The sequence below is a fragment of the Lithobates pipiens genome, unplaced genomic scaffold (genome assembly GCF_037356315.1).
Source record: "Lithobates pipiens isolate NorthernLeopardFrog02 unplaced genomic scaffold, aLitPip1_a1.2 Scaffold_23, whole genome shotgun sequence".
NCBI lineage: Eukaryota > Metazoa > Chordata > Amphibia > Anura > Ranidae > Lithobates > Lithobates pipiens.
Genome location: NW_027507785.1, coordinates 316,834,287 through 316,859,546, shown reverse-complemented (window position 1 = coordinate 316,859,546; position 25,260 = coordinate 316,834,287). Strand labels below are relative to the sequence as shown.

Here is a 25,260-nt window from a genome sequence, read left to right as displayed (position 1 = left end):
CAGCAGCAACAGTATTTTTTTTTTATTTTTTTTAAGAGGCAGGAACTTTACTTTAAAGTGGAATTAAACCCCCTTAAAGCGGAGTTCTGCTTTAAAAAAATAAATAAATAAATAAATGAAGGTCAGCAGCTACAAATAATGCAGCTGCGGACACTTACCTGTCCCAGGGTCCAGCAATGCGGGGGAATGAAGCCCCGCTCATCTCCCCCTCCTCTCTGCGGCATCGGCATTGTAACTGTGGGCGCCCAGGCTGTGGCTTCACAGCCGGGCACCCGCTGAGCATGCGCGAGCCGTGCACCATGACTGGCCGGGCAATCATTTGGGACCTGAGTGTCCCAGATGATTGCCGAGAGGGAGGGGGGAGAGATGATCTCCCTTCCGGTGCCGTGGTGCGCCGGGAGGAAGTTGGAGCTGGGACCCTCTAAAAGACCCTCTAAAGAGAGGGTACCGCACCCCCCCTCAAAAAAAAAATGTGGCATGTCAGGGGGTCACCTCCTTTAAACCGTAACTTCCATTTTTGGGTGGAACTCCGCTTTAACCTTTAAAGCAGTTGATCTGCAACTGCCAAGCTACTGTACATGTGATCATTTATGACACCATCTGTTTGACAGTTTGGTTAAGGACGCAATCAAATATGACAGTTAGCAAACCCGGCATTCCAGGATTGCAACGGGTTTAGTTCCCCTTCATGATTTACCGCTGTTTACGGGTTCTGAGCTTCGACAAAATGGCAGCCTCTAGCATAAAGAAAGATGAGCAATGCTGGAGACACGTTACAGCACACGCACATTATTTTCAATCAAGTCGTAATGGGTCAAGTTCCACTTTAAACAAACATTTCTAAAAGCAGACGTTTGTGTATTGGTCGCAGTAGGTACTGGTAACATAAATGATTCCAACCACTCTTCAGCTTGGCGACAATCGTGTATCTACAGATGTCCCTACTCACCTGTAAGTTGTGTTTGGGATGTACACATCCCTTGCGGGAAATTCCAGGATATCCCTTGTTGGCCGCACTCGGGTGTCGGGATACGGTTTCACTTGTAGCAGCTCGGGTGTTAAACAATAGTTTGGATTTTCTGGAGCTGGAGAAATGTCTATCTTCAGCTGAGCTGTAAATGACAAGAATGAGGACTTGTTAACCCAGTTCTAGCAGTATACTGAAGACCGATATCTTAGAATAAAAGTGCTGCATCAAAGATCAGCAAAATATGAATTCAGCAGATCATTTTTAAAAAGGTCACAAAAATGATATATTAGTATTAGGTGGAAACTGGTGAGCCCATGGCTTCTCTGTCATCTTGTATATTTATGGAGACCTTCCCATTAGAATTCCTGATACCTAAAGTAAAATAAATAAATCCAGCAGTGATGGTGAGAACCTCTCATAATAGGCACAGCAGGTGTACACACCCGGGAACTCAGTACAGGGATGGCGGACACTACATGGGTGAAAAGCCAAGAACTCAAGAGTGCAGGAATGGTGGAAGGCCCTCATAATAGGAACAGCCAGTATACAGTCCCAGAAACTCAGTGCAGAGATGAAGGGAACCCCTTATAATGGGCAAAGTTGGTATGCAAACCCAGGAACTCAGCACAGAAATGGTGGGACCCCTCATAATGAGCACAACAGGTATACAGTCTCAGGAACTCAGTGTAGGGATGGAAGGAACCCCTTATAATGGGTACAGCCACTATACAGACCCAGGAACTCAACACAAAAATGGCGGAAGCCTCTTATAATGGGAACAGTCATTTTTACAGTCCCAGAAACTTAGCGCAGGGATGGTGGGAGGCCTTCATAATGGACACAGCCAGAATACAGACCCAAGAACCCAGTGCAGAGATGGTGGGAGGCCTTCATAATGGACACAGCCAGTATACAGACCCAAGAACCCAGTGCAGAGATGGTGGGAGGCCTTCATAATGGACACAGCCAGTATACAGACCCAAGAACCCAGTGCAGAGATGGTGGGAGGTCTTCATAATGGACACAGCCAGAATAAAGACCCAAGAACCCAGTGCAAAGATGGTGGGAGGTCTTCATAATGGACACAGCCAGAATAAAGACCCAAGAACCCAGTGCAGAGATGGTGGGAGGTCTTCATAATGGACACAGCCAGTATACAGACCCAAGAACCCAGCGCAGAAATGGTGGGAGGCCTTCATAATGGACACAGCCAGTATACAGACCCAAGAACCCAGCACACAGATGGTGGAAGGCCTTCATAATGGACACAGCCAGTATACAGACCCAGGAACCCAGCGCAGAGATGGTAGTAGGCCTTTATAATGGGCACAGCAGGTGTGCAGAGCCAGGAACTCAGTGCAGGCATGGTGCCAACCCCTCATAATGTGCAGGGATTGTGGGAGCCCATAAAAACATGCACTGCAGGTTTACAAATCCAGAAACCCAGTAAAAAAAGTCCCTGAGAGAGAGAAGGGTTTACCTTGCCATGCAACGCAAAGTGATGATGACTGTGCAAAGCCCCCACCCCCTGACTGAACCTTACCAGCATTCATGCACGCCAGCTACAATAACGGGCGCTTCCAGGTAGGGGGGAGAATGTGCCCTGTCACAGTACTTGGGTCAAGCAGCCAATTATAGGCTGTGGGTTCCTGACACTGGTCATTTTAGTAAAGGCTGTGGAAGATGTAGAAGTGGTGAGGGATCACTGGCAAGGTAAGTATGGGGTGGGGGGCTTTGCACAAACACTCTCACCCTATTTAAATGCATACTGATGTTTTCTGACCAGTTCTGCCTCTCTATACATTAAGGTCAAAACCTTTTGTGCCACAGGACCCCCCCAAAAAGCCCCTTATACTTATCTGAGCCCGATCTCGATTCAGTGATGTACACGAGAGCAGCAGCTCTCTCCCTACTTACTTGGCAGACTGATAGCAGCGGGAGCCATTGGCTGCTGCTGCTGTCAATCAAATTTTGTGAGGAGGGAGCAGGAGGCAGGGTTGAGCCACCCTGTCTGTGTCTATAGAAGCAGACAGGGCAGCTCGGGTGCCCCCATATATAGCAGCTTTCTACGGGGGCACAAGATCAGGAGGAGCCAAGAACGCCAGCGGACGACCAGAGAAGAGGTGGATCGGGGCTGCTCTATGCAATACCAGTGTACAGAGCAGGTAAGTATAGCACGTTTCAAAAAACATTAAAAGGGGTTAAAGACCCCCCTAAAAGGAAGTTACAAACAGACCATGCAGTTTAAAGCAAGGGTTTTTTTGCAAATGGAAAATGACAAAAAAAAAAAACCTGGGTAAAAACCACCGCCAACACCTGGGCTAGGTTAAAAAAAAAAAAAAAAACACAACGTTGTCTAAAAAGGTTGCAGCTGCACCACACATCACAACATGCACAACTATAGTACACTCATACTGAAATTGTCATTTCCCATTGGTATATAGCAGGTTCTGAGGATGTTGGTAAATGTACATTAAACGTACTTCATGAGGACAGTGGGATCCATCTTCAACAGGACGACAGCCGTACAGGGAAAGGCCCCAACAAGGTGACACTTCTGCGTGTGCAGGATTGCCGTCTCCTGTGGCAACAGTACTTAATGTAACAGTTCTCTGAGCTGTACTACAACTTCTTCTTGTAGTTCTTCAGCCCTCTGAGCCTCTGGTCTCTCACTGGACCCTCTTATTCACCGACTCTGAATCCCGTGAGCTCCTCAAGGCTTTTGCGGTGGTATCTCCCTCAAGTATCACCTACGCCTCCCTGCTGGGTCACTAGCTTGGCGCTTTGGATACCATCAAGCTTCACCCCTGCTGACCGGCTGAGTCCCTATCTTGGCACATAAGGCTGCTCTGCAAGCCTCATCTCCGCTGGTTGGATCCCTGACTCGATCGCCGCCTGAAGTTTCCCGCTTCGGTGAAAATACTGCTCCGGTACTTGCTTCAATTACTCATTGTGGTCCCTGGTAAAGGTGGTGGGTCCCTTAGTGTCGACAGCTTTCCCTCTACCTCTGACCACGACAGGTTCTCCAGCCGGCAGAACCGTCACTTTGGTTGGACTGCAAGCCGCAGTCCCAACCCTGCACTGCTCTCTTACTTATGGGGAGGCCCTCACACAGCCTGGCAGCCTGATGCCCCCGGGATAGACCCAATCTCCAGCCTAGCAGCCTGGGGCAGATGGCACGCATCCACCCAGATGGAGGTCTGGATGGCACACAAGAACCCCCAATCACCTGACCTCACCCGAATATATAGGCTCTACTAGCAGGCCAAGGGTTTCAACAAAATCCCTGCCCATTGGCTGAGATACCCCATATACCCATAACCTGACCTTGAGTTGTCCTTCTGAATCTAATACCTCTAAGTGCCCAGCCACCTGGTGGTAGAAGAGGAAAGTGCAACCAGGCCAAACTTAGGGAGAAGTCAATGGATCCCTAGTAATTAACTACAGTAGCTACTCCTGACAAGGAATTTGGGGAGGAGCCCTCTGACTAAACCCCAGGGTGCTACACCAACATCCTCAGAACCTGCTATGTACCAATGGAAAATTACAATTCAATGAGTGTAGGATAGTTGTGCATGGTGTGGTGCAGCTGCAACATTTTTAGACAATTTTCTTTAACCTAACCTAGGTGTTGGTTTTTACCCAGTTTTTTGTCATTTTCTATGTGCTATAAAATCCCTTGCTTAGCTGTATGGTCAGTTTGGAACTTTCTTTTAGGGGGTCCTTAACCCCTTAATGTTTTTTGCTGTATGCCTTTTTGAGGTACGTAGACCGCACCAATAGTCAGAAAATCTAAGGGACGCTGCACCTGCTCATACACTGAAGCGGTACAGCGTGTATACTCTAGTCCAGCCATTCTCATCCAGGGTTCCTCCAGAGGTTGCTAGGGGTTCCTTGAGCTGTGGCTGATGAACCACCTATTGGATGGTGCCTATAGAGTTCAAGGTTCAGCACTACTTCAGCAAAGCCAGCAGCATGACGCCAAATATCTTTTTAGCCGTCTTTAAAGAGGAAGTAAACCCTGATGGGTTTACTTCCTCTTTGATTCCCTGCAAAGGCAAAGCATAATGGACTACTATGCATCGCATAATAGTCCATTATGTGTCACTTACCTGACACAGGAGCCAGCGAAGTCAACGCTGTCCCCTGTAGTTCCGAGTGTCCATCTTCTTGGTGGGTCTCGCTGCTTCGGCGCTGTGATTCGCCGGAGCAGCGATGACGTCACTCCCGCGCATGCACACGGGAGCCAACACTCGCGGCATATCGCCGCGATCCGCGGCTTGCCCAGCGCGCCTGCGCGCCGCTGTCTACGCCGCATGTGCCGTAGACAGCGGTGGCTGTCTTCAGGTAAATATCTCCTAAACCGTATAGGTTTAGGAGATATTTCTTGGACCTACAGGTAAGCCTTAATCTAGGCTTACCTGTAGGTCAAAGTGGTTTGTAAGGGTTTACAACCACTTTAAGGGTGGCAGTCTAAGCACCACTTTAAGGGGGGCATTCTTCCTATTGACTACCAATATAAGAAGCATTGTTCTTATTGAGCCCTGATGAATTGGTTTTAGTAAGGGTTTCCTTGAGACATGAAAATTATTTTTGGGGTTCCTCTAGGGTTAAAAAGTTGAGAAAGCCTGCTCTAGTGAGTTGATGGCATCTACATTTTGAAATAGAACATGTTTTTTTATTTTAATAAAAATAAAACCGAATATCATCACTTTAATATCTTTTTGTCCAGGTAAACTCTAAAACAACTTTATACCGCTGCGTAAATGACCAATGTAAATTTAGCATTTACAAACCTACAGTATCACATAGCACAGGAGTCTATTCTACAATACAAATTCTAAAATGGTATTTATGGGTGGCAGCAGCAGACAGGAAGGAGTGGGAACTATAAATGAGGACAGTTTACAAAAGGCCACCCTGTAGGCATAACTGAACGCATGAACACCCAAATATAACTGAACCGCAGGCCTCAAGTTCTTCTTCTGATCTTCAACCTATTATTCAGCAGTCATAGGATTTGTCACATGTAGTAAAACTTTCTTGAGCTAGTATGGAAGGGGACATGGGGAATGTTATAATTCAAGCATAAGCAAATACTTCTTGCCTAACATTAAAGTGCATGTGAAGTCTTTAACAAAAAAATAAATATACCAAGTTATATACTTATATTAAGCACACCATATTAATAAAAATTAAAACAAATGATATATAATGGGATTTTTATATACAGCTTACCTGTAAAATCCTTTTCTTGATCGTACATCACGGGACACAGAAGCTTCATTACATAGTGGGTTATATAGGCACCTCTGGTGATTGGACACTGGTTGACCCTAATTAAGGAGAATTCCTCCCCTATATAACCCCTCCCATCTGGGAGGCACCTCAGTTTTGTAGCAAAGCAATAAGAAACCACGTAAAACCCAAGAGGGGCGGGAGCCCTGTGTCCCGTGATGTACTCTCAAGAAAAGGATTTTACAGGTAAGCTGTATATAAAAATCCCATTTTCTTGATCATACATCACGGGACACAGGAGCTTCATTACTTAATGGGATGTCCCATAGCAATGCTCAGATTGAGGGGAGGGAGACACAGATCATAAACATAGACCGCCAGGGACCTGAGGACCTAAACTGCAGCCTGCAGTACACTGCGCCCGAAGGCGATATCCTCTTGCCCTCTGACATCCACCTGATAGAATCTGGTGAATGTGTGGACTGATGACCAAGTCGCAGCCTTACAGATCTGAGCCAGGGAGGCCTGGTGATGCACTGCCCAAGAAGCACTGACAGCCCTAGTAGAGTGCGCTTTCACCTGAAAAGGAGGAATCTTCCCCTTTAAGCCACAGGCCTGAGAAATAACTTGTCTGATCCACCTTGAGAAGGTGGACCTTGAAGCTGCCTGACCCTTTCTGGGGCCTTCTGGCAGAATAAATAAACAGTCAGTTTTCCTTATCTCCGAAGTTGCTTGAAGATAAACACTGATTGCTCTAACCACATCCAAAGTGTGTAAAGACTCTTCCTCTGTGGACTGAGGGTCCGGAAAAAGGGATGGTAGGATTACATCCTGATTCAAATGGAAACCCGAAACCACCTTAGGTAGAAAGGACCTGTTGGGACGCATAACCACCTGGTCCTTATGGATAATTAAATACGGCTCTTTACTGGAAAGAGCTGCCAACTCTGATACTCTTCTAGCCGTGGATATGGCTACTAAGAAGACCAGCTCTTTAGTCAGGAGAGCTAAAGAAGCTAGATGCAAAGGTTCAAATGGTTGCCCCTGTAAGGCCGAGAGAACCAAATTCAGATCCCATGGGCATACCGGAGGTTTAACTGGCGGTTTTGTCCGCATAGCCCCCTGGATAAAAGCCCGTACCAGGGAATGTGATGCAAGCGGTTTTTGAAAAAATACCGACAGGGCCGAAATCTGCACTTTGATAGTGCTTATGGCCACATTCATTTCTAGGCCTGACTGGAGAAAGGCCAAGATTCTGTTAATGACATACTTTCTAGGATGCCACTTCCTGAGTTCACACCAGGAAACATATGTCCTCCAGATTTTGTAATAAATACGCCTGGAGGCCGGCTTTCTGGCATTGACCAGAGTAGAAAGGACTGGCCCCGAAAGGCCACGGTCTCTCAGAATGTGGGTCTCAGCAGCCAAACCGTCAAATACAGACTGCGTAAAGCAGGATGGTAGATTGGACCCTGTGAGAGCAGATCTGGCCGGAGAGGGAGGGTCCATGGCCTGCCTACTGCCAACTTCATGATTTCTGCATACCATGGTTGCCTGGGCCAAGCCGAGGCCACCAAAAGGACCGACTTCGTCTCCCTCTTGACCCTTCCCAGGAACCGCGACAGTAGCGGGCTCGGGGGGAAGGCATAGATCAGATTGTACTGATCCCAGGGAACCGTCAGAGCATCTGACCCCTGAGCAAGTGCATCTCTTGTCCTTGACACAAACTCGTCCAGTTTCCTGTTGAACCTGGATGCAAACAGATCTACGCCTGGAGTGCCCCACTTGTGACATATGTTCTGAAACACGTCGGGGTGCAGAGCCCACTCTCCTGGGCACAATTGCTGGCGGCTGAGAAAATCCGCCTGCCAATTCTCCACTCCTGGGATGAAGACTGCAGAAAGACACGGAACATGCTTTTCTGCCCAGACAAGTATGCGATTCACCTCCTTTTGGGCCACCAGACTTCTGGTACCGCCCTGGTGATTGATATAAGCCACTGCGGTGGCATTGTCGGACTGAACCCGAATCGGGAAACCTCGCAGTCTGTAAGACCACTCTATGAGTGCCATGTAAACTGCCCGAATCTCCAAGATATTTATGGGCAGTAGACTTTCGGTCGCAGACCATTTCCCCTGCGAGCACGTTCCCTCCAATACAGCTCCCCAGCCTGTCAGGCTGGCATCTGTTGTGATAATCTTCCATGAGAGAGGAAGAAAAGTTTTGCCTTTCAGCAAATTCCTGGTTTGTAACCACCAGACAAGACTTTTGCGTGTCCCGGGGGATAAACGCATAGGAAGATCCAGGGATTGGGGCTTCCTGTTCCAAGCCGCAAGGATGCATCCTTGCAGAGGCCTCGAGTGGAACTGGGCGAATGGGACGGCCTCGAAGGAGGCGACCATCTTTCCCAATAGTCTCATGCACAACCGAATGGAGGAAGATCTTCTGCCCAGAATCAGGCGCACCAGATCTCCGATGGCCAAGGCCTTTAGCCTTTTAAGAAACACCCTGCCCTGAGCGGTGTCGATAATCATACCTAGGTATTGCAACCTGGTAGTCGGTTGTAGGGATGACTCTTCTAGGTTTATAATCCAACCTAGGCGTTCTAGATGTTCTAGCGTTTTGGTGACGCTGCGACTTAGGAACGCTGCAGTTCTCTCCACGAGAAGAAAGTCGTCTAGATAAGCCATGACGGCTATACCCTGAACTCTTAAGATTGCTAAGAGAGGGTCCAGAATCTTTGTGAAGACTCGAGGGGCCGTAGCAAGCCCGAACGGCAAGGCCACAAATTAAAAATGGCGCCGCTCTACCGCGAACCTTAGAAATTTCTGGTGCGCGGGAAAAATTGGCACATGGGGATATGCATCCTTGATACCTATTGATGCCATGAATTCTCCCCCATGCAGGGAGGAGACCACAGTGCGGATTGACTGCATTCGGAAGGTCTGGATGTGTAAAAACCGGTTTAGGTCTTTCAGATCCAGGATAGGTCTGACACTTCCATTTGGTTTTGGAACGGTGAAGAGATTTGAGTAAAACCCCGAACCCTGATCTTTCGGGCTCACTTCTACTATCACACCCTGGGATAGTAATTGATCTAAGGCCAGGAATAGCGGTTTTTGCTTTACTGGATCCCTGGGGATCCTTGACCTTAGGAAACGAGAAGGTGGAATCTTCTGAAACTCTAGCCTGTAGCCCAGAGATACTGAAGAGATCACCCACTTGTCCTGAATCTCTTCCCGCCAGGCGCCTGCAACTGCAGGAGCCTTCCCCCCACTCTGCCGAGCGGGGGCGCCCCTTCACAAGGAGGTTTTGGGGCTCTGCTTGGCAGGCTTTCGCCCCCAAGTCTTTTTCTGTCCCTGGACTCGGCCTTGAGCCTTTCTAGCAGAGGAGGACTGAGAAGGCCGTCGCCACTGTTTAGAGCTTGATGCTCTAAAGAGAGAGAGCACGCCTGAATGAAGGACGCTTGCTCTTTTTGACTGGAAGGAGAGTAGACTTACCTCCTGAAATATTTTGGACGAATTTATCTAATTCTTCCCCAAACAAACGCTCCCCTTTAAACGGGAACCCAGTCAAATGCTTTTTGCATGACAGCTCAGCAGCCCAATTCTTTAGCCATAGAGCCCTACGCATGTGTACCAACATGAGGGATAAACGTGATGCTTGTTGGACAGAATCCAAAATCGCATCAATTATGAAACACAGGATGTGAGGCAATTCTGCATAATCTTCTACTTCCTCACTGGGAAGGAGCCCAAACATCTGTTTAACCTGTTCCTTGAGGAACTGACACAACCCCACGGCTGCGACTGTAGGTTGCACTACAGCGCCAGCTATGGAAAAGGAGGTTTTTAATAAGGTTTCCAGCCTTTTATCAGTTGGATCCTTGAATACCTGCGCATTATCCAAAGGACAAGTTAGGTTTTTATTCACACAAGAAACAGCCGCATCGACAGATGGGACCCCCCACTTCTTGGTGAAACTTTCCTCCACAGGATAATGCATGGAAAACCTTTTGGGAGGAGTAAACAGTTTATCGGGATGTCCCCAATCCTCATACATCAATTTATCCATTAAAGGATGAATTGGAAAGGAATAGGCAGTCTGTGGGGCTTTCCTGACTCCCAGGGAAGAGACAGAGGATGTAGCGACTTCAGCAGCAGGCATTCTGAATGTGGTCCGCACCAAATCAGTATAATACTGCACCTGCTTTCTGAGTGCCTGGGAGGAGGGGACTATCTCCTCTTCCTCTGACTCATCCGACTGCTCATGATCCCTATCCAAAGATAGAGATCCCTCCTCATTTTCAGAACAACTATCCGAGAGAGGGATTTCAGCAGAGGGAGGGGATCTACCCCTTTTCCTGCTATCTTTTAGGGAAGCAGAAATAAAATTCATTATCCTCCCTTCAAAACCCTCCAATGTAGCCCTAAGGGAGTCCTCAGTGACATAGACCGGGGCTGCGACATTAGGAGAGGCTGCAAAACCTGACAGGTGCACTGACTCGTTATGAGAGGCTGGCTCCAGTCTTGCAGAGGGGGATGGTAATTTACAGGCACTTTTGGAACCCCTGGACCTAGGCGGTGACTTGCCAGTGCTCTTATTACCTCCCCCTGAAACCCTCTTACGAGGGGACATAGTACTAGGCTACAAAGCAGAGGTACTAGTACAAGTGCGATCACTGTTGCGCTTAAAGTCTCACAATAAATCAATATATGCTTAAACTGCACAACCTGATGCTGAGTAGGTGTCTTAAGGTTTGCCTGGATCCAATCCCCACGGATGCTTACTGCCCACAGCTCCTGTGTCTCCAGTTACAGTCCCGACGCTCTGGGCTTTTTAAAAACTGCCACCTGGCGCCTGCGCAGTACAGCGCCGTGCACACTGACATGCACGGCTCGCAACCACACCCCCCTCCTCCATAAGGCCGGGAGCGCGCCCGGCGTGCGTGCATGCGTCCGCGCGCGTGCACGAGGACCGCGGAATCCGGGGGGAGAACCCAAAACGGAGCAGCGTGGGACCCCTGAACTGCGTGGGACCCCTGTTTACCTTCATCTGTGGCAGGGACTGCAATGGAGACGTGAGTAGCTGGAGAAACCAGGCTTTCACTGAGCGTGTTTGTATTGAAAGGCATGTAAGTATGCATCAGGCTGCTCTTACTCCCTCTAGTGGTGGAAACCAGGTAAGACATACAACTACTCACAATGAAGAAATCCATTCATATATTTAAATATACAGGATGACTTCCCTTACCTGTCCCCGCCGCAGGAATTGCTGAATCAGACCAATTCCAGCCTTCACCCATCACGGCGGGTATTGTTAGCCAACCTTCAGGTATATCTGGGGTTCTTACGAAAAGATCCTCCCACCTGGGCCATGTAGAAAGCTCTGCCAGAAACTTTCGGGCGCTCTGAGTAAACAGTACCCCAAGTCTGGTTTTCCCAGAGCCCAGTCTTCCAATGGAGAGGACTTACAGGCAAAACCTCGCTTCTTCGGCAGACGAGGCCCGGGTACCATACCATCTTGGGAGTCAAATATCGGCCCGAGGTATGGATCCGGTTTGTTGTAGCCCTTCGGCCCTCGCAGGGACCTGCATAGAGCTAAGTTTTACGTGACCATCACCCAGACACTGGTGAAAAAACTGAGGTGCCTCCCAGATGGGAGGGGTTATATAGGGGAGGAATTCTCCTTAATTAGGGTCAACCAGTGTCCAATCACCAGAGGTGCCTATATAACCCACTATGTAATGAAGCTCCTGTGTCCCGTGATGTATGATCAAGAAATATATATATATATACACATCTCTCTCTCTCTCTCTCTCTCTATATATATATATATATATATATATATATATATATATATATATATATATATATATATATATATATATATACACACACACACACACACACACACACACATACACACACACATACACACGGGATGTATATATTACAGTGGGATAAATAATTTGATCCCCGGCAGATTTTGTAGGTTTGCCCACTTACAAAGAAATGAAGGGTCTATATTTTTTTTTATCATAGTAGTATTTTAAATGATGTAGACTATATCAATATCAACCAAAAATCTAGAAAACACACAATACAAATATTATAAATTGAGTTGCAGTTCAGTGAGTAAAATAAGTATTTGATCCTCTACCAACCAACAATAATTCTGACTCCCATAGACTGGCCACAGTATGAGCTCATGTGGTACACAGATTAGTCCTGCAAATTTAGGAAGGTGCTCCTAACGACAACTCGTTATGTGTATAAAAGGCACCTGACCACAGAATCCCTTTCTTCCATTCAAACCTCACAATCATGGGCAACACCAAAGAGGTGTCAAAGGACGTCAGGGACAAGACTGTAGACCTGCACAAGGCTGGAATGGGCTACAAAACCATCAGCAAGAAGCTTGGTGAGAAGGAAACTGTTGGGGTTGGAAGGAATACAAAATAACCATCAATCGCCCTCGGTCTGGAGCTCCATGCAAGGTTTTGCCTCATGGGGTGAGGATGGTCATGAGAAAAGTGAGGGATCAGCCCAGAACTACACAGGAGGAGTTGGGGAATGATCTCAAGGCAGTTGGGACCACAGTCACCAAACAAACCATTGGTAACACAATAATGGATTGAAATTCTGCAGTGTCTGCACTGTCCCCCCCTCCTCAAGAAGGCACATGTACAGGCCCGTCTGAAGTTTGCCAATGAACATCTAAATGATTCAGAGACAGATTAGGGGAAAGTGCTGTGGTCATATGAGACCAAAATTTAGCTATTTGGCATTAACTCAATTTGCTGTGTTTGAAGGAAGAAAAACGCTGACTATGACCCCAAGAACTCCATCCCTACAGTAAAGCACAGAGGTGGAAACAATATTCTTTGGGGCTGTTTCTCTCCTAAAGGTACAGGCCGACTTTGCCGCATTGAGGAGCCAATGGACGGGGCCATGTATTGTAAAATCTTGGAAGAGAACCTTCTTCCCTCAGCCAGAACACTGAAGATGGGTCGTGGATGGGTCTTCAAGCATAAAAAAGGGCCTAAAACATACCACCAAGGCAACAAAGGAGTGGCTCAGGAAGAAGCACATTAAGGTGGTTAATGGAGTGGTCTAGTCAGTCTCCAGACCTTAATGCTATAGAAAATTTCTGGAGGGAGCTGAAACTTGGAGTTGCCATACGACAGCCAAGAAAAATTAAGGATTTAGAGATCTGTAAAGAGTGGATCAAAATCCCTCCTGAAATGTGTAAAAACCTGGTCACCATCTACAAGAAATGTCTGACCTCTGTGCTTACCAACAAGGGTTTCTCCACCAAGCACTAAGTCATGTTTTGATTGGGGATCAAATACTTACTTTACTCAACGAACTACAACTTAATTTATAACATTTGTATCATGTGTTTTTCTGGATTTTTGGTTAATATTCTGTCTCAATCATTTAAAATACACCGATGATAAAAATGATAGACCCTTAATTTCTTTGTAAGTGGGCAAACTTACAAAATCTGCAGGGGATCAAATAATTATTGTCCCCACGGTGACTATATACAAGCCGGGTTCACACTACGGTGCCGATCACATGCGATGTCTGTGCAGTGCGAGTTCAGCCATACAGTCCTATGGCTGAACTCCTCATTGGATTACAAAAAAAAAAGGTGCAGGGGCTTTTTTCCACGCACTGGAATTCGGATCGCATGGGTGTTCTCACCCATATGATCCGATTCCTGTCCAAATCCACAGTTCGCACTGCGATCTGTGAACCATTCTGGGGGGGTGTAATTAACATTATATTGACACCCGCAGTGCTTCGCAGATGGCAGAATCGAGCGGGCAAGAGAGCAGAGAGGTGACATCATCTCTCACCTCCCCGCCCTCATATTTATACTAAGACCCCTGTCAAACTGAGCCTCCCCGGGCGTCAGCGGTAAAGCACTTTACCGTTGTTTTAGTGACGGTATTCGGCCACTAGTGGGGCGGTTTTAACCCCCCCCGCTAGCAGCCGAAAAGGGGTTAAATCCGCACGCAAAAGGCTGCTGCAGCGGCGCTTTGCAGGCGGTATAGCAGCCCTGCCCAATTGTTTTCAATGGACAGGAGCAGTGTAGGAGCAGAGTATTCACCCTTCCTACACCACTGCAAAGAAGCTGCTGGCAAGACTTTTTGTGATGCCCTGCCAGCGGAGCGCCCCATTGCGAAAGCACTGGGGCTTTCACACTGGGTTTGCAGCTGAGGCTTTTTTTCATGCGCTGTGGAGGCACTATTTTTAGTGCTGTGGCACCTGAAAAAGCCTCCACTGTGAAAGGGGTCTAAAATGCAATAAAATGTAATTTAACCACTTAAGCCCCTTAGGGCTGAAACAACTAATGGATTCATCGACAACTAATCGATTATGAAATTAATCGATTACTATTTTCATAACCGATTAATTCGGACAGTAACATAATGGGGTTAAAAAAAAAAAAAAAAAAAAAAAAATGAGCCCTTTATAGTACAAAAAGAGCAAATAATCGCTACTGTAAATATTACTTTCACAGTTCTACAGTAAAAAAAACAAAAGAACCCCTTAACCACTTAAGCCCCGGACCAATTTGCAGCTAAAGGACCAGGCCCCTTTTTGCGATTCGGCACTGCGTCGCTTTAAACTGACAATTGTGCAGTCGTACGACGTGGCTCCCAAACAAAATTGGCGTCCTTTTTTTCCCCACAAATAGAGCTTTCTTTTGGTGGTATTTGATCACCTCTGCGGTTTTTATTTTTTGCGCTATAAACAAAAATAGAGCGACAATTTTGAAAAAAATGCAATATTTTTTACTTTTGCTATAATAAATATCACCAAAAATATATTAAAAAACATTTTTTTCCCTCAGTTTAGGCCGATACGTATTCTTCTACATATTTTTGGTAAAAAAAAAAAATATATATATATATATATATATATATATATATATATATATATATATATATATATATATATATATATATATAATAAATAAGCGTTTATTGATTGGTTTGCTCAAAAGTTATAGTGTCTACAAAATAGGGGATAGTTTATGGCATTTTTATTAATAATTTTTTTTTTTTACTAGTGATGGCGGTGATCAGTGATTTTTATTGTGATTGCAACATTATGGCAGACACGTCGGACAATTTTGACACATTTTTGGGACCACTGGCATTAATACAGCGATCGGTGCCATTAAAAATGCACCGATTACTGTAAAAATGTCACTGGCAGTGAAGGGGTTAACCACTAGGGGGCAGCATAGGGGTTAAGTTTGTGTGTGTGTGTGTGTGTGTGTGTGTGTGTGTGTGTGTGTGTGTGTGTGTGTGTGTGTGTGTGTGTGTGTGTGTGTGTTTCTTACTGTAGGGGGGGGCGTGGCTTGGCGTGTGATGTCACTGATCGTCTTTCCCTATGACAGGGAACAGACGATCGGTGACAGGGAACAGACGATCGGTGACAGGGAACAGACGATCGGTGACAGGGAACAGACGATCGGTGACGGGCTCACTAGGAAGCATGGGGAGAGGTTTGTTTACACAGACCTCTCCTTGTTCTTCAGCTCTGTGACCCAATCGTGGGGACACCGACAGCGATTGGGTCCACGGGTCCTGCAGACACGGTCACGGAGCTCAGGACCGGCGCGCACATGCGACCCACAGCTGGGCACTTAAAGGGCAACGTACCTGTACATGTTTGTGCCCAGCCGTGCCATTCTGCCGACGTATATCAGCGTGAGGCGGTCCTTAAGCGGTTAAAAAAAAAAAATCCCTTTAAGAACTATGGGCGGAAGTGACGTTTTGACGTCGCTTCTGCCCTGACATGTTATGGTAGTAAGTAGTAGTAAGTGTTCACTTATCGGCCCCTGTTCCCACATTTCACATTGCCTAGCTATTCTACTAGATTTGGGGAGCAGCTTTTATCATTTGTTGAGGTTTCACTTATTTGGCGCAAGGTCCATTTATTCACATATGACTGACTTTAATTGTCTCAACCAATCAGGAGGGACTGCTGAGGGACTCGTGGACATCACTGGATAGAGATGGGGCTCAGGTAAGTATTAGGGGGGCTGCTGCACACAGGAGGCTTTTCATCTTTTTTTCAATATTTTTATTTTTATTTTATTTTTTATGGTTGAACTAGATGGACTTGTGACTTTTTTTTTTTTTTCAACCTAACTATGTAACTATATCTTAATGCATAGAATGCCCCTTCTGCCTTTACAACCACTTTATAAGTGGCTTGTGTTGATGGCTTCAGTCTAGCATTACTTTTGGGAGTTTCTGAGATTATTTTGAATCCGTTAACAGGTGCATTTGACCTGCAACTGGCTTCCTTCTTACCTGCTTTAACCACTTGACCTCCAGAGGATTTACCCCCCTTCATGACCAGGCCATTTTTTTTTTTTGCAATACTGCACGGCGTTACTTTAACTGAAAATTGTGTGGTCAAGTAACGCTGTACCCAATTAAAATGTATGTAATTTTATTCCCACAAATAGAGCTTTCTTTTGGTGGTATTTAATCATCTCTGCAGTGTTTTTTTTTTGCACTAAAAACAAAAAAAGACCAACAACTTAACCACTTGCCGACCGCCGCACGCCGATGTACGTCGGCAGAATGGCACGGGCAGGCATAAGGGCTTACATGTACGTCCTTGCCTGCCCGCCCGGTGCCTGCGGCGGTCGGTATTCGTTCGGGAGCGATCCCGGACGAGGGGACGGCCATTCATTCATGGCCACCCCCTCTCGATCGCTCCCGGCGAATGAAAATGTCCGGTGACATCACTTCCTCTCCTGTAATGTAAACACAGGAGAGGAAGTGATGTATTCTCTCCTCCGTGTCGGTAGTTTTCATTCCGGCACCGAGGAGAGAGGTTCGGTGAGTTGCACCAACACACCCCACATACAGTAGAACATGCCAGGCACACTCACACCCCCCCTTTACCCCCGATCACCCCCCAATTACCCCTGCCCCCCCAGTCACAGTGACACCAATTGCTTTTTTTTTTTTTTTTTTTTTTTGCATTGGTGTCATTTGTGACTGTAGTAACTGTTAGGGCAGTTAGGGTTAGCCCCCTTTAGTTCTAATGTGCCCCCCCAACCCCCCCAATAAAGGTTTAACCCCGTGATCACCCCCCGTCGCCAGTGTCACTAAGGCTGGGTTCACATTGCAGCGGTTTATGAGAACGAATGTGATTCGCACCGCACTGCAGTGCAAATCACATCCGATCTCTGTGCGATTCGAGTTCAGCCATACAGATAGTATGGCTGAATTCGTGTCGCACCCGCCGCACCCGCCGCAAATTCGCACGGGACCCTTTTTTTGGCCCGCAGCAGAATCGGATCGCATGGGTGTTCACACCATGCGATCCGAGTTTGCAGATCGCACTGCGATATGCGAACTGATCTGGGGGTGTCATTAACATTTCACTGACACTCCCAGCAGTTCGCATAGGGCAGTGTGAACTGCCGCCGGGAGGCATGCGATGCGGGAACCCGCCGCGGATTCATGGCGTTCCCGCATCGCTCCAGTGTGAACCCAGCCTAATAAGCGATCGTTTTTCTGATCGCTGTATTAGTGTCACAGGTGACGCTTGTTAGGCAGGTAGGTATTTAGGTTCGCCGCAGCTTTTTATAGCGCCAGGGACCCCCATATACGACCGCATAAAGCCCCCTGATTGCCCCCTAGTTAACCCTTTCACCAGTGATCACCATATAACTGTTACAGGTGACGCTGGTTGGTTAGTTATTTTTTTATAGTTTCAGGGCACCCGCCATTTATTACCTAATAAAGGTTTAACCCCCTGATCACCCGGCGGTGTCATTTGTGACTGTAATAACTGTTAGGGCAGTTAGGGTTAGCCCCCTTTAGTTCTAAGGTACCCCCCTAACCCCCCCAATAAAGGTTTAACCCCGTGATCACCCCCCGTCGCCAGTGTCACTAAGGCTGGGTTCACATTGCAGCGGTTTATGAGAACGGATGTGATTCGCACCGCACTGCAGTGCAAATCACATCCGATCTCTGTGCGATTCGAGTTCAGCCATACAGATAGTATGGCTGAATTCTTGTCGCACCCGCCGCACCCGCCGCAAACTCGCACGGGACCCTTTTTTTGGTCCGCAGCAGAATCGGATCGCATGGGTGTTCACACCATGCGATCCGAGTTTGCAGATCGCACTGCGATATGCGAACTGATCTGGGGGTGTCATTAACATTTCACTGACACTCCCAGCAGTTCGCATAGGGCAGTGTGAACTGCCGCCGGGAGGCATGTGATTCGGGAACCCGCCGCGCATTCGTGGCGTTCCCACATCGCTCCAGTGTGAACCCAGCCTAATAAGCGATCGTTTTTCTGATCGCTGTATTAGTGTCACAGGTGACGCTTGTTAGGCAGGTAGGTATTTAGGTTCGCCGCAGCTTTTTATAGCGCCAGGGACCCCCATATACGACCGCATAAAGCCCCCTGATTGCCCCCTAGTTAACCCTTTCACCAGTGATCACCATATAACTGTTACAGGTGACGCTGGTTGGTTAGTTATTTTTTTTATAGTTTCAGGGCACCCGCCATTTATTACCTAGTCTCACTAGTGTACCCCTAAATTTAGGGGTGTCTACTTTCCAAAATGGGGTCATTTGGGGGGGGGGTTTGTGCCATCTTGGCATTTTATGGCCTTCAAAACTGTAACGCCCTTAGAAAGCCTGAAGGCGGTGCTTGGTTTTCGGGGCCCCGTACGCGGCTAGGCTCCCAAAAAGTCCCACATATGTGGTATCCCCGTACTCAGGAGAAGCAGCAGAATTTATTTTAGGGTGTCATTTCACATATGCCCATGGCATGCGTGAGCAATATATCATTTAGTGACAACTTTGTGAAAAAAAAAAAAGTTTGTAATTTTCCCGCAACTTGTGGCAAAATATAAAATATTCCATGGACTCAACATGCCTCTCAGCAAATAGCTTGGGGTGTCTACTTTCTAAAATGGGGTCATTTGTGGGGGTTTTGTGCCATCTTGGCATTTTATGGCCTTCAAAACTGTAATAGGTAGTGAGAAGTGAAATCAAAAATTTACGCCCTTAGAAAGCCTGAAGGCGGTGCTTGGTTTTCGGGGCCCCGTACGCGGCTAGGCTCCCAAAAAGTCCCACATATGTGGTATCCCCGTACTCAGGAGAAGCAGCAGAATTTATTTTGGGGTGTCATTTCACATATGCCCATAGCATGTGTGAGCAATATATCATTTAGTGACAACTTTGTGTAAAAAAAAAAAAAAATTTTTTTTTTGTCATTATTCAATCGCTTGAGGCAAAAAAATAAAATATTCAATGGGCTCAACATGCCACTTATCAATTTCCTTAGGGTGTCTACTTTCCAAAATGGGGTCATTTGGGGGGGTTTTGTACTGCCCTGCCATTTTAGCACCTCAAGAAATGAGATAGGCAGTCGTAAACTAAAAGCTGCGTAAATTACAGAAAACGTACCTTAGTTTGTAGATGTGACAACTTTTGCGCAAACCAATAAATATACAATTATTGACTTTTTTTTTTACCAAAGACATGTGGCTGAATACATTTTGGCCTAAATGTATGACTAAAATTGAGTTTATTGGATTTTTCTAATAACAAAAAGTAGAAAATATCATTTTTTTTCAAAATTTTCGGTCTTTTTACGTTTATATCGCAAAAAATAAAAATCGCAGAGGCAATCAAATACCATCAAAAGAAAGCTCTATTTGTGGGAAGAAAAGGACGCAAATTTTGTTTGGGTACAACATTGCATGACCGCGCAATTACCAGTTAAAGCAGCGCAGTGCCAAATTGTAAAAAGACCTCTGGTCATTTACCAGCAAAATGGTCCGGTCTGAAGGTGGTTAAGAAAAAAAAATTATATTATATATATATATATATATATATATATATATATATATATATATATATATATATATATATATATATTTTTTTTTTTTTTTTCTCTAATAATAATAAAACATTAAATAAAAAAATCAAAATTGAATTTCTTCATAATATATGTATTCTGCTATATGTTTTTGGTAAAAAAAAATCCCAATAAGAGTATATTTATTGGTTTACTTGAACGTTATAGTGTCTACAAACAATGGAATTTATTTACGGAATTTTTTTTTTTATGCTAGTAATGGGGGCGATCAGCGACTTCTATCAGGACTGTGATAATGCGGCGGACAGTTGGACACTAACTGACAATTTTGTCAATTTGCAGGAACCAGTGACGCTAATACAGTGATCAGTGCTAAAAATATTCACAGTCTCCATACTGATGACACTGGCTGGGAAGGGGTTAAACATCCAGAGCGATCAAAGGGTTAACTGTGTGCCTAGCGAGTTTACTTGTGTACTTTATGTGCTGTTTTTACTAGGGGAAGAGATAGATTTTAGTCCCTGCTTTGCAAGAATACAAAATCCATCCCCCCACAAGAACAGAACACTGCCATGTTTACATAGGCAGAGTCCCTGCCCGACAATAAAAATCACAGCAGAAGCAGCCCATCGGTGACGCGCACGCGCCCCCTACAGGTGGAAGTGCAGGATAACACACACACATTAGATATATATATATATGATCCAGTGCACAGCTGCCATCCTGTAACAGTAAAACTGCTATAGGGCGGTCAGCAAGTGTTTAAAGCAGTAGAAAAGGCTCATTAAGAGACTAAAAAAAAAAAAAAGCGCTCCCCTGTAGGTTTAAATAATAATGTACTTTTATTTTTGTGAAAAAAATAAATAAAAATAATAATGTACTAGTATGAACTGCCCATGCTCAAAGGCCTAGCGAGCTCGCAGAAAAAGAAAATATAATCATCAATGTTAACAAGGAGTAAGTGACAATATAGTGAATTTTAGTTTTTGGGTTTACATGCAATGTATAACTAGATTATAGTTTTTGATAGTGGAGAGGGATTAGAACATCTGTGAGGTTTTTATTGCTGTCTGTGCAACCGTTAGGGATATTCACTCTATCTGCATTTGTCCCATTTACACTTAATACCAAAAAAGAATCCTAAAATTTGGGCTGCCACCAGAAAAGGAACAGAGGGGAAGCAGGGCCGTCTTTAAGGCAGGGCAAAAGGGGCAGCTGCCCTGGGCCCTGTCATTGTTGTGGGGCCCAAAGCAGCTGCCTCATACTTGCCAACTATCCCAGTTTACATTCCCTTGTCCCTTGAGATTTTAGTCCTGTGCTGTGTCCTGATAGCTGCTGCCCAGCTCTGACCTATTGTTGTGTACAGATGACTCACCTGCAGACTCTGTGTTTACATGTAAATAACCGGCATTCATATGTAAATAGCAGTGACATGCATATGTAATTAGCTGAGGCCAACCATGTGCTGTAACCTCTAGCAACTAATCACTGAGCCTTAAGGAGTGCTGTAACCTCTAGCAACCAGTCAGTAAGCTGTAATGATATTCTGTAACCTCTGGCAACCAATCGCAATCGCTGCCCGATCTGATACAGTAAAATGATTTTAAGTCTAGCTGCTATTTATTGTATGTCTCAGAGAAGGTGGAGAGTGAAATTGCATGATGGGAGGGGGGCCCTAAGAAAATGTTTGCCCAGGGCCCAATCAATATTAAAGACGGCCCTGAGGGGAAGTCTTCCAATGGGGACACTAGTTCTGGGGATTTCCCTCGCTTTGTAGGGATTTCCTATCACTTCCTGTTATGGGTATGGGACAAGAAGTAAAAGGAATCTCAACAATGGGACACAGATGGCAAAAACAGAAAAACTAACAGGAGTTATAACCCTTCCTTATTTTATCCAAAATAACAATAAAAAAAGTTTTGCCCCATCAAAAAGGCAACCTTAGAACCGAGGGGAACGAATCCCAGCCATACCAGTAATAGGTCGTAGTCTTCTTAGAACAGAAGATGGTCTCCTCATGTCAGCCAAAAATTTATACAAGTCCTCATCGCTTAACCGATCTCCTTCCTGGAGGTCCAACAAAAAAGGTACAAATTACTTCCAGACAGTGTGATAAACGTCTACCAGTCTGGGCTCCAATCCTGGACTCTATCTGCCATACCATGCCATGGCAGGAGAGCAGCAGGTCGCAGGAGCCGGATCACATCCTTGTTTAGTGAAGCCTAGACACGGATTCTTTACCTGTTTGAAGAAGTTGGTCACGGTCAGCGTTGCCGGTCTAAAGCTGGTCAGGCTACAAGACTCATCCCCGCTAGTTGTACGTTCCAGAGAACGCCTCCCAACGATGCTGGAATTCCGCCGTTCTGACCAGGAGCCCTTCCGCTCTAAACAAAGGGGAAATGACGCGGTAAGCAGAAAACGATCAGAAGAGGAGATTTCATTTAAATAACATAATAAAGAGAAACATCAGACATTATTCTTTGATACAGATGGGAACATATAGAACCTCTTTCAGGTATTTATTCCAACGCTCATTCCGGGTGGCAAAAGAAAATAGTAGGAAATCTTCCCAAAGTGAAAGGCAACCATGGAGGTCATCAGAACAGGTGACCCCTTCATAGAACAGATAAGAAAAACGACAGCGTGAGAGAGAGAGAGAGAGAGAGAGGAGGGAGAGGGAGAGGGAGAGGGAGAGGGAGAGGGAGAGGGAGAGGGAGAGGGAGAGGGAGAGAGGATAGAGAGAGAGAGGGAGAGGGAGAGGGAGAGGGAGAGAGAGCAGAGAGGAAAAAAGGGGTAAATACAGTATATGAGGGAGGAAGAAGAGCTAGGGAAAGAGGTCCAAAAAGTGAGGGGGGAGGAGGAGAGCTAAGAAAGAGAGAAAAGAGAAGACGGTTACAAAAAACAAAAGGTGGGGGGAGAGAGAGATATGGAGAGGGGGGAGAGAGAGAGATATGGAGAGGGGGGGAGAGAGAGAGATATGGAGAGAGGGGGGGGAGAGAGAGAGATATGGAGAGAGGGGGGGGAGAGAGAGATATGGAGAGAGGGGGGGGAGAGAGAGATATGGAGAGAGGGGGGAGAGAGATATGGAGAGAGGGGGGGGGGAGATATGGAGAGAGGGGGGGGGGAGATATGGAGAGAGGGGGGAGAGAGAGATATGGATAGAGGGGGAGAGAGAGGGGGGGGGAGAGAGAGATATGGATAGAGGGGGAGAGAGAGATATGGATAGAGGGGGAGAGAGAGATATGGAGAGAGGGGGAGAGAGGGGGAGAGAGAGATATGGAGAGAGGGGGGAGAGAGAGATATGGAGAGAGGGGGAGAGAGAGATATGGAGAGAGGGGGAGAGAGAGATATGGAGAGAGGGGGAGAGAGAGTATAGAGAGGAAAAAAAAAGAGGGCGGGAAAGATTAGAGGGAGAGAAAAGAAGGGGTCAAAAAAAAAAAGGAGAGTGAGGGTGAAGGAGAATATGGAGGGGGGAGAGGGTGAAAGAAGGAGGGGAGTCAACAAGGAGAGGTGGGAGATAAGAGACAAAATTAGTGGGGGTGAAAGAGATGGAAAGGGGGGGAGCAAGAGATGAAAAGGGGAAGAGAGAGGGAGAAGAGATGAAGGTGGGAGATAAGAAGAGATGGGGGGGGGGGGGGAGATGAGATCGGGGAGGAAAAGTTGGGAGGGGAGGGAGAGGAAGAGATGGAGGGCAGGGGAAAAGAATAGACAGAGGGGCAGAGCGGGAAGAAGAGACAGGGGGCAGGAGGAAGAGACAGGGAGGTGGGGAAATGAAAGAGGGGGGAGAGGAAGAGATGGGGGCAGAGGGGAAGAAGGGACAGGGTGGTGGTGGGAATGAGAGAGGGGGGAGAGAGAAGGGTGAGAAAGGAAAGGCCCAAAAAGAAGTGGAGTGGGGGATGGCTGAAGAAGAGATAAGAGAGGGAGGAGTGGGATAGATCTTTATATATGCATACAGTAACTCATAAAAGTGAGTAAATATTTTTTTCTATCTTTTCATGTGACAACACTGAAGAAATGACGTTTGTCTACAATGTAAAGTAGTGAGTGTACAGCTTGTATAACAGTGTCAATTTGCTGTCCCCTCAAAATAAATAATAACGTGAAAATGTCCAAATTGGGCCCAAAGTGTCAATATTTTGTGTGGCCGCCATTATTTTCCAGCACTGCCTTCACTCTCTTGGGCATGGAGTTCACCAGAGCTTCACAGGTTGGCACTGGAGTCCTCTTCCCCTCCTCCATGATGACATCACAGAGCTGGTGGATGTTAGAGACCTTGCGCTCCTCCACCTTCCATTTGAGGATACCCCACAGATGATCAATAGGGTTTAGGTCTGGAGACATGCTTGGCCAGTCCATCACCTTTACCCTCAGCTTCTTTAGCAAGGCAGTGGTCATCTTGGAGGTGTGTTTGGGGTCGTTATGTTGGAATACTGCCCTGCGGACCAGTCTCCGAAGGGATGCTCTGCTTCAGAGTACATGTTGGCATTTATGCAGGGCTGGTGCAAGGATCTTTGACACCCTAGGCGAAACCTAATTTTGCCGCCCCCACCCCCCCCGGCTGCGCCCCTGACTCCACTTTACCCTGCCCTTGCTACACATGTGACCTATCTGACCCCTAGACTGACCCCCTGACATATACACTAATCCACCTGACTCCTACTTCCTGCACTACTCACATCACACTGACCCCTACACTGACCTACCTGATAATTACACCGACCTACCTGGCACCTACACTAACCCACCTGGCACCTACACCGACACCTACACCGACACCGACACCGACACCGACACCTACCCTGACCATCACACTGACACATACACTGATACATACGCTGACCATCACACTCACACATACACTGACACATACCGTATATACTCGAGTATAGGCCGACCTGAATATAAGCCGAGGCCCCCAATTTACCCCCAAAAAAACTGGCAAACTTATTGACTCGTGTATAAGCCGAGGGTGAGACATGCCTGTCCATCCCTGTGTGTGTGTCCGTCCATCCCTGTGTGTCCGTCCATCCCTGTGTGTCCGTCCATCCCTGTGTGTCCGTCCATCCATCCCTGTGTGTGTGTGTGTCCATCCATCCATCCATCCCTGTGTGTGTGTGTCTCCATCCATCCATCCATCCATCCCTGTGTGTGTGTGTCTCCATC

General features: G+C 46.5%; 1 protein-coding gene across 7 annotated transcripts in view; it reads right to left on the bottom strand.

Annotated features, from left to right (window-relative positions):
* The window catches only part of DOCK7 (dedicator of cytokinesis 7), a 307,570-nt gene that overhangs the window by 207,522 nt on the left and 74,788 nt on the right, over positions 1–25,260 (bottom strand). For all 7 annotated transcript variants that reach the window (XM_077450575.1, XM_077450569.1, XM_077450571.1 and 4 more), the window contains exons 12-14: positions 22,339–22,481; positions 22,071–22,164; positions 950–1,112 (exon numbers count right to left, since the gene is read on the bottom strand). In XM_077450575.1, the coding sequence (XP_077306701.1) occupies positions 950–1,112; positions 22,071–22,164; positions 22,339–22,481 (400 nt within the window). The remainder of the gene's footprint in view (positions 1–949; positions 1,113–22,070; positions 22,165–22,338; positions 22,482–25,260) is intronic.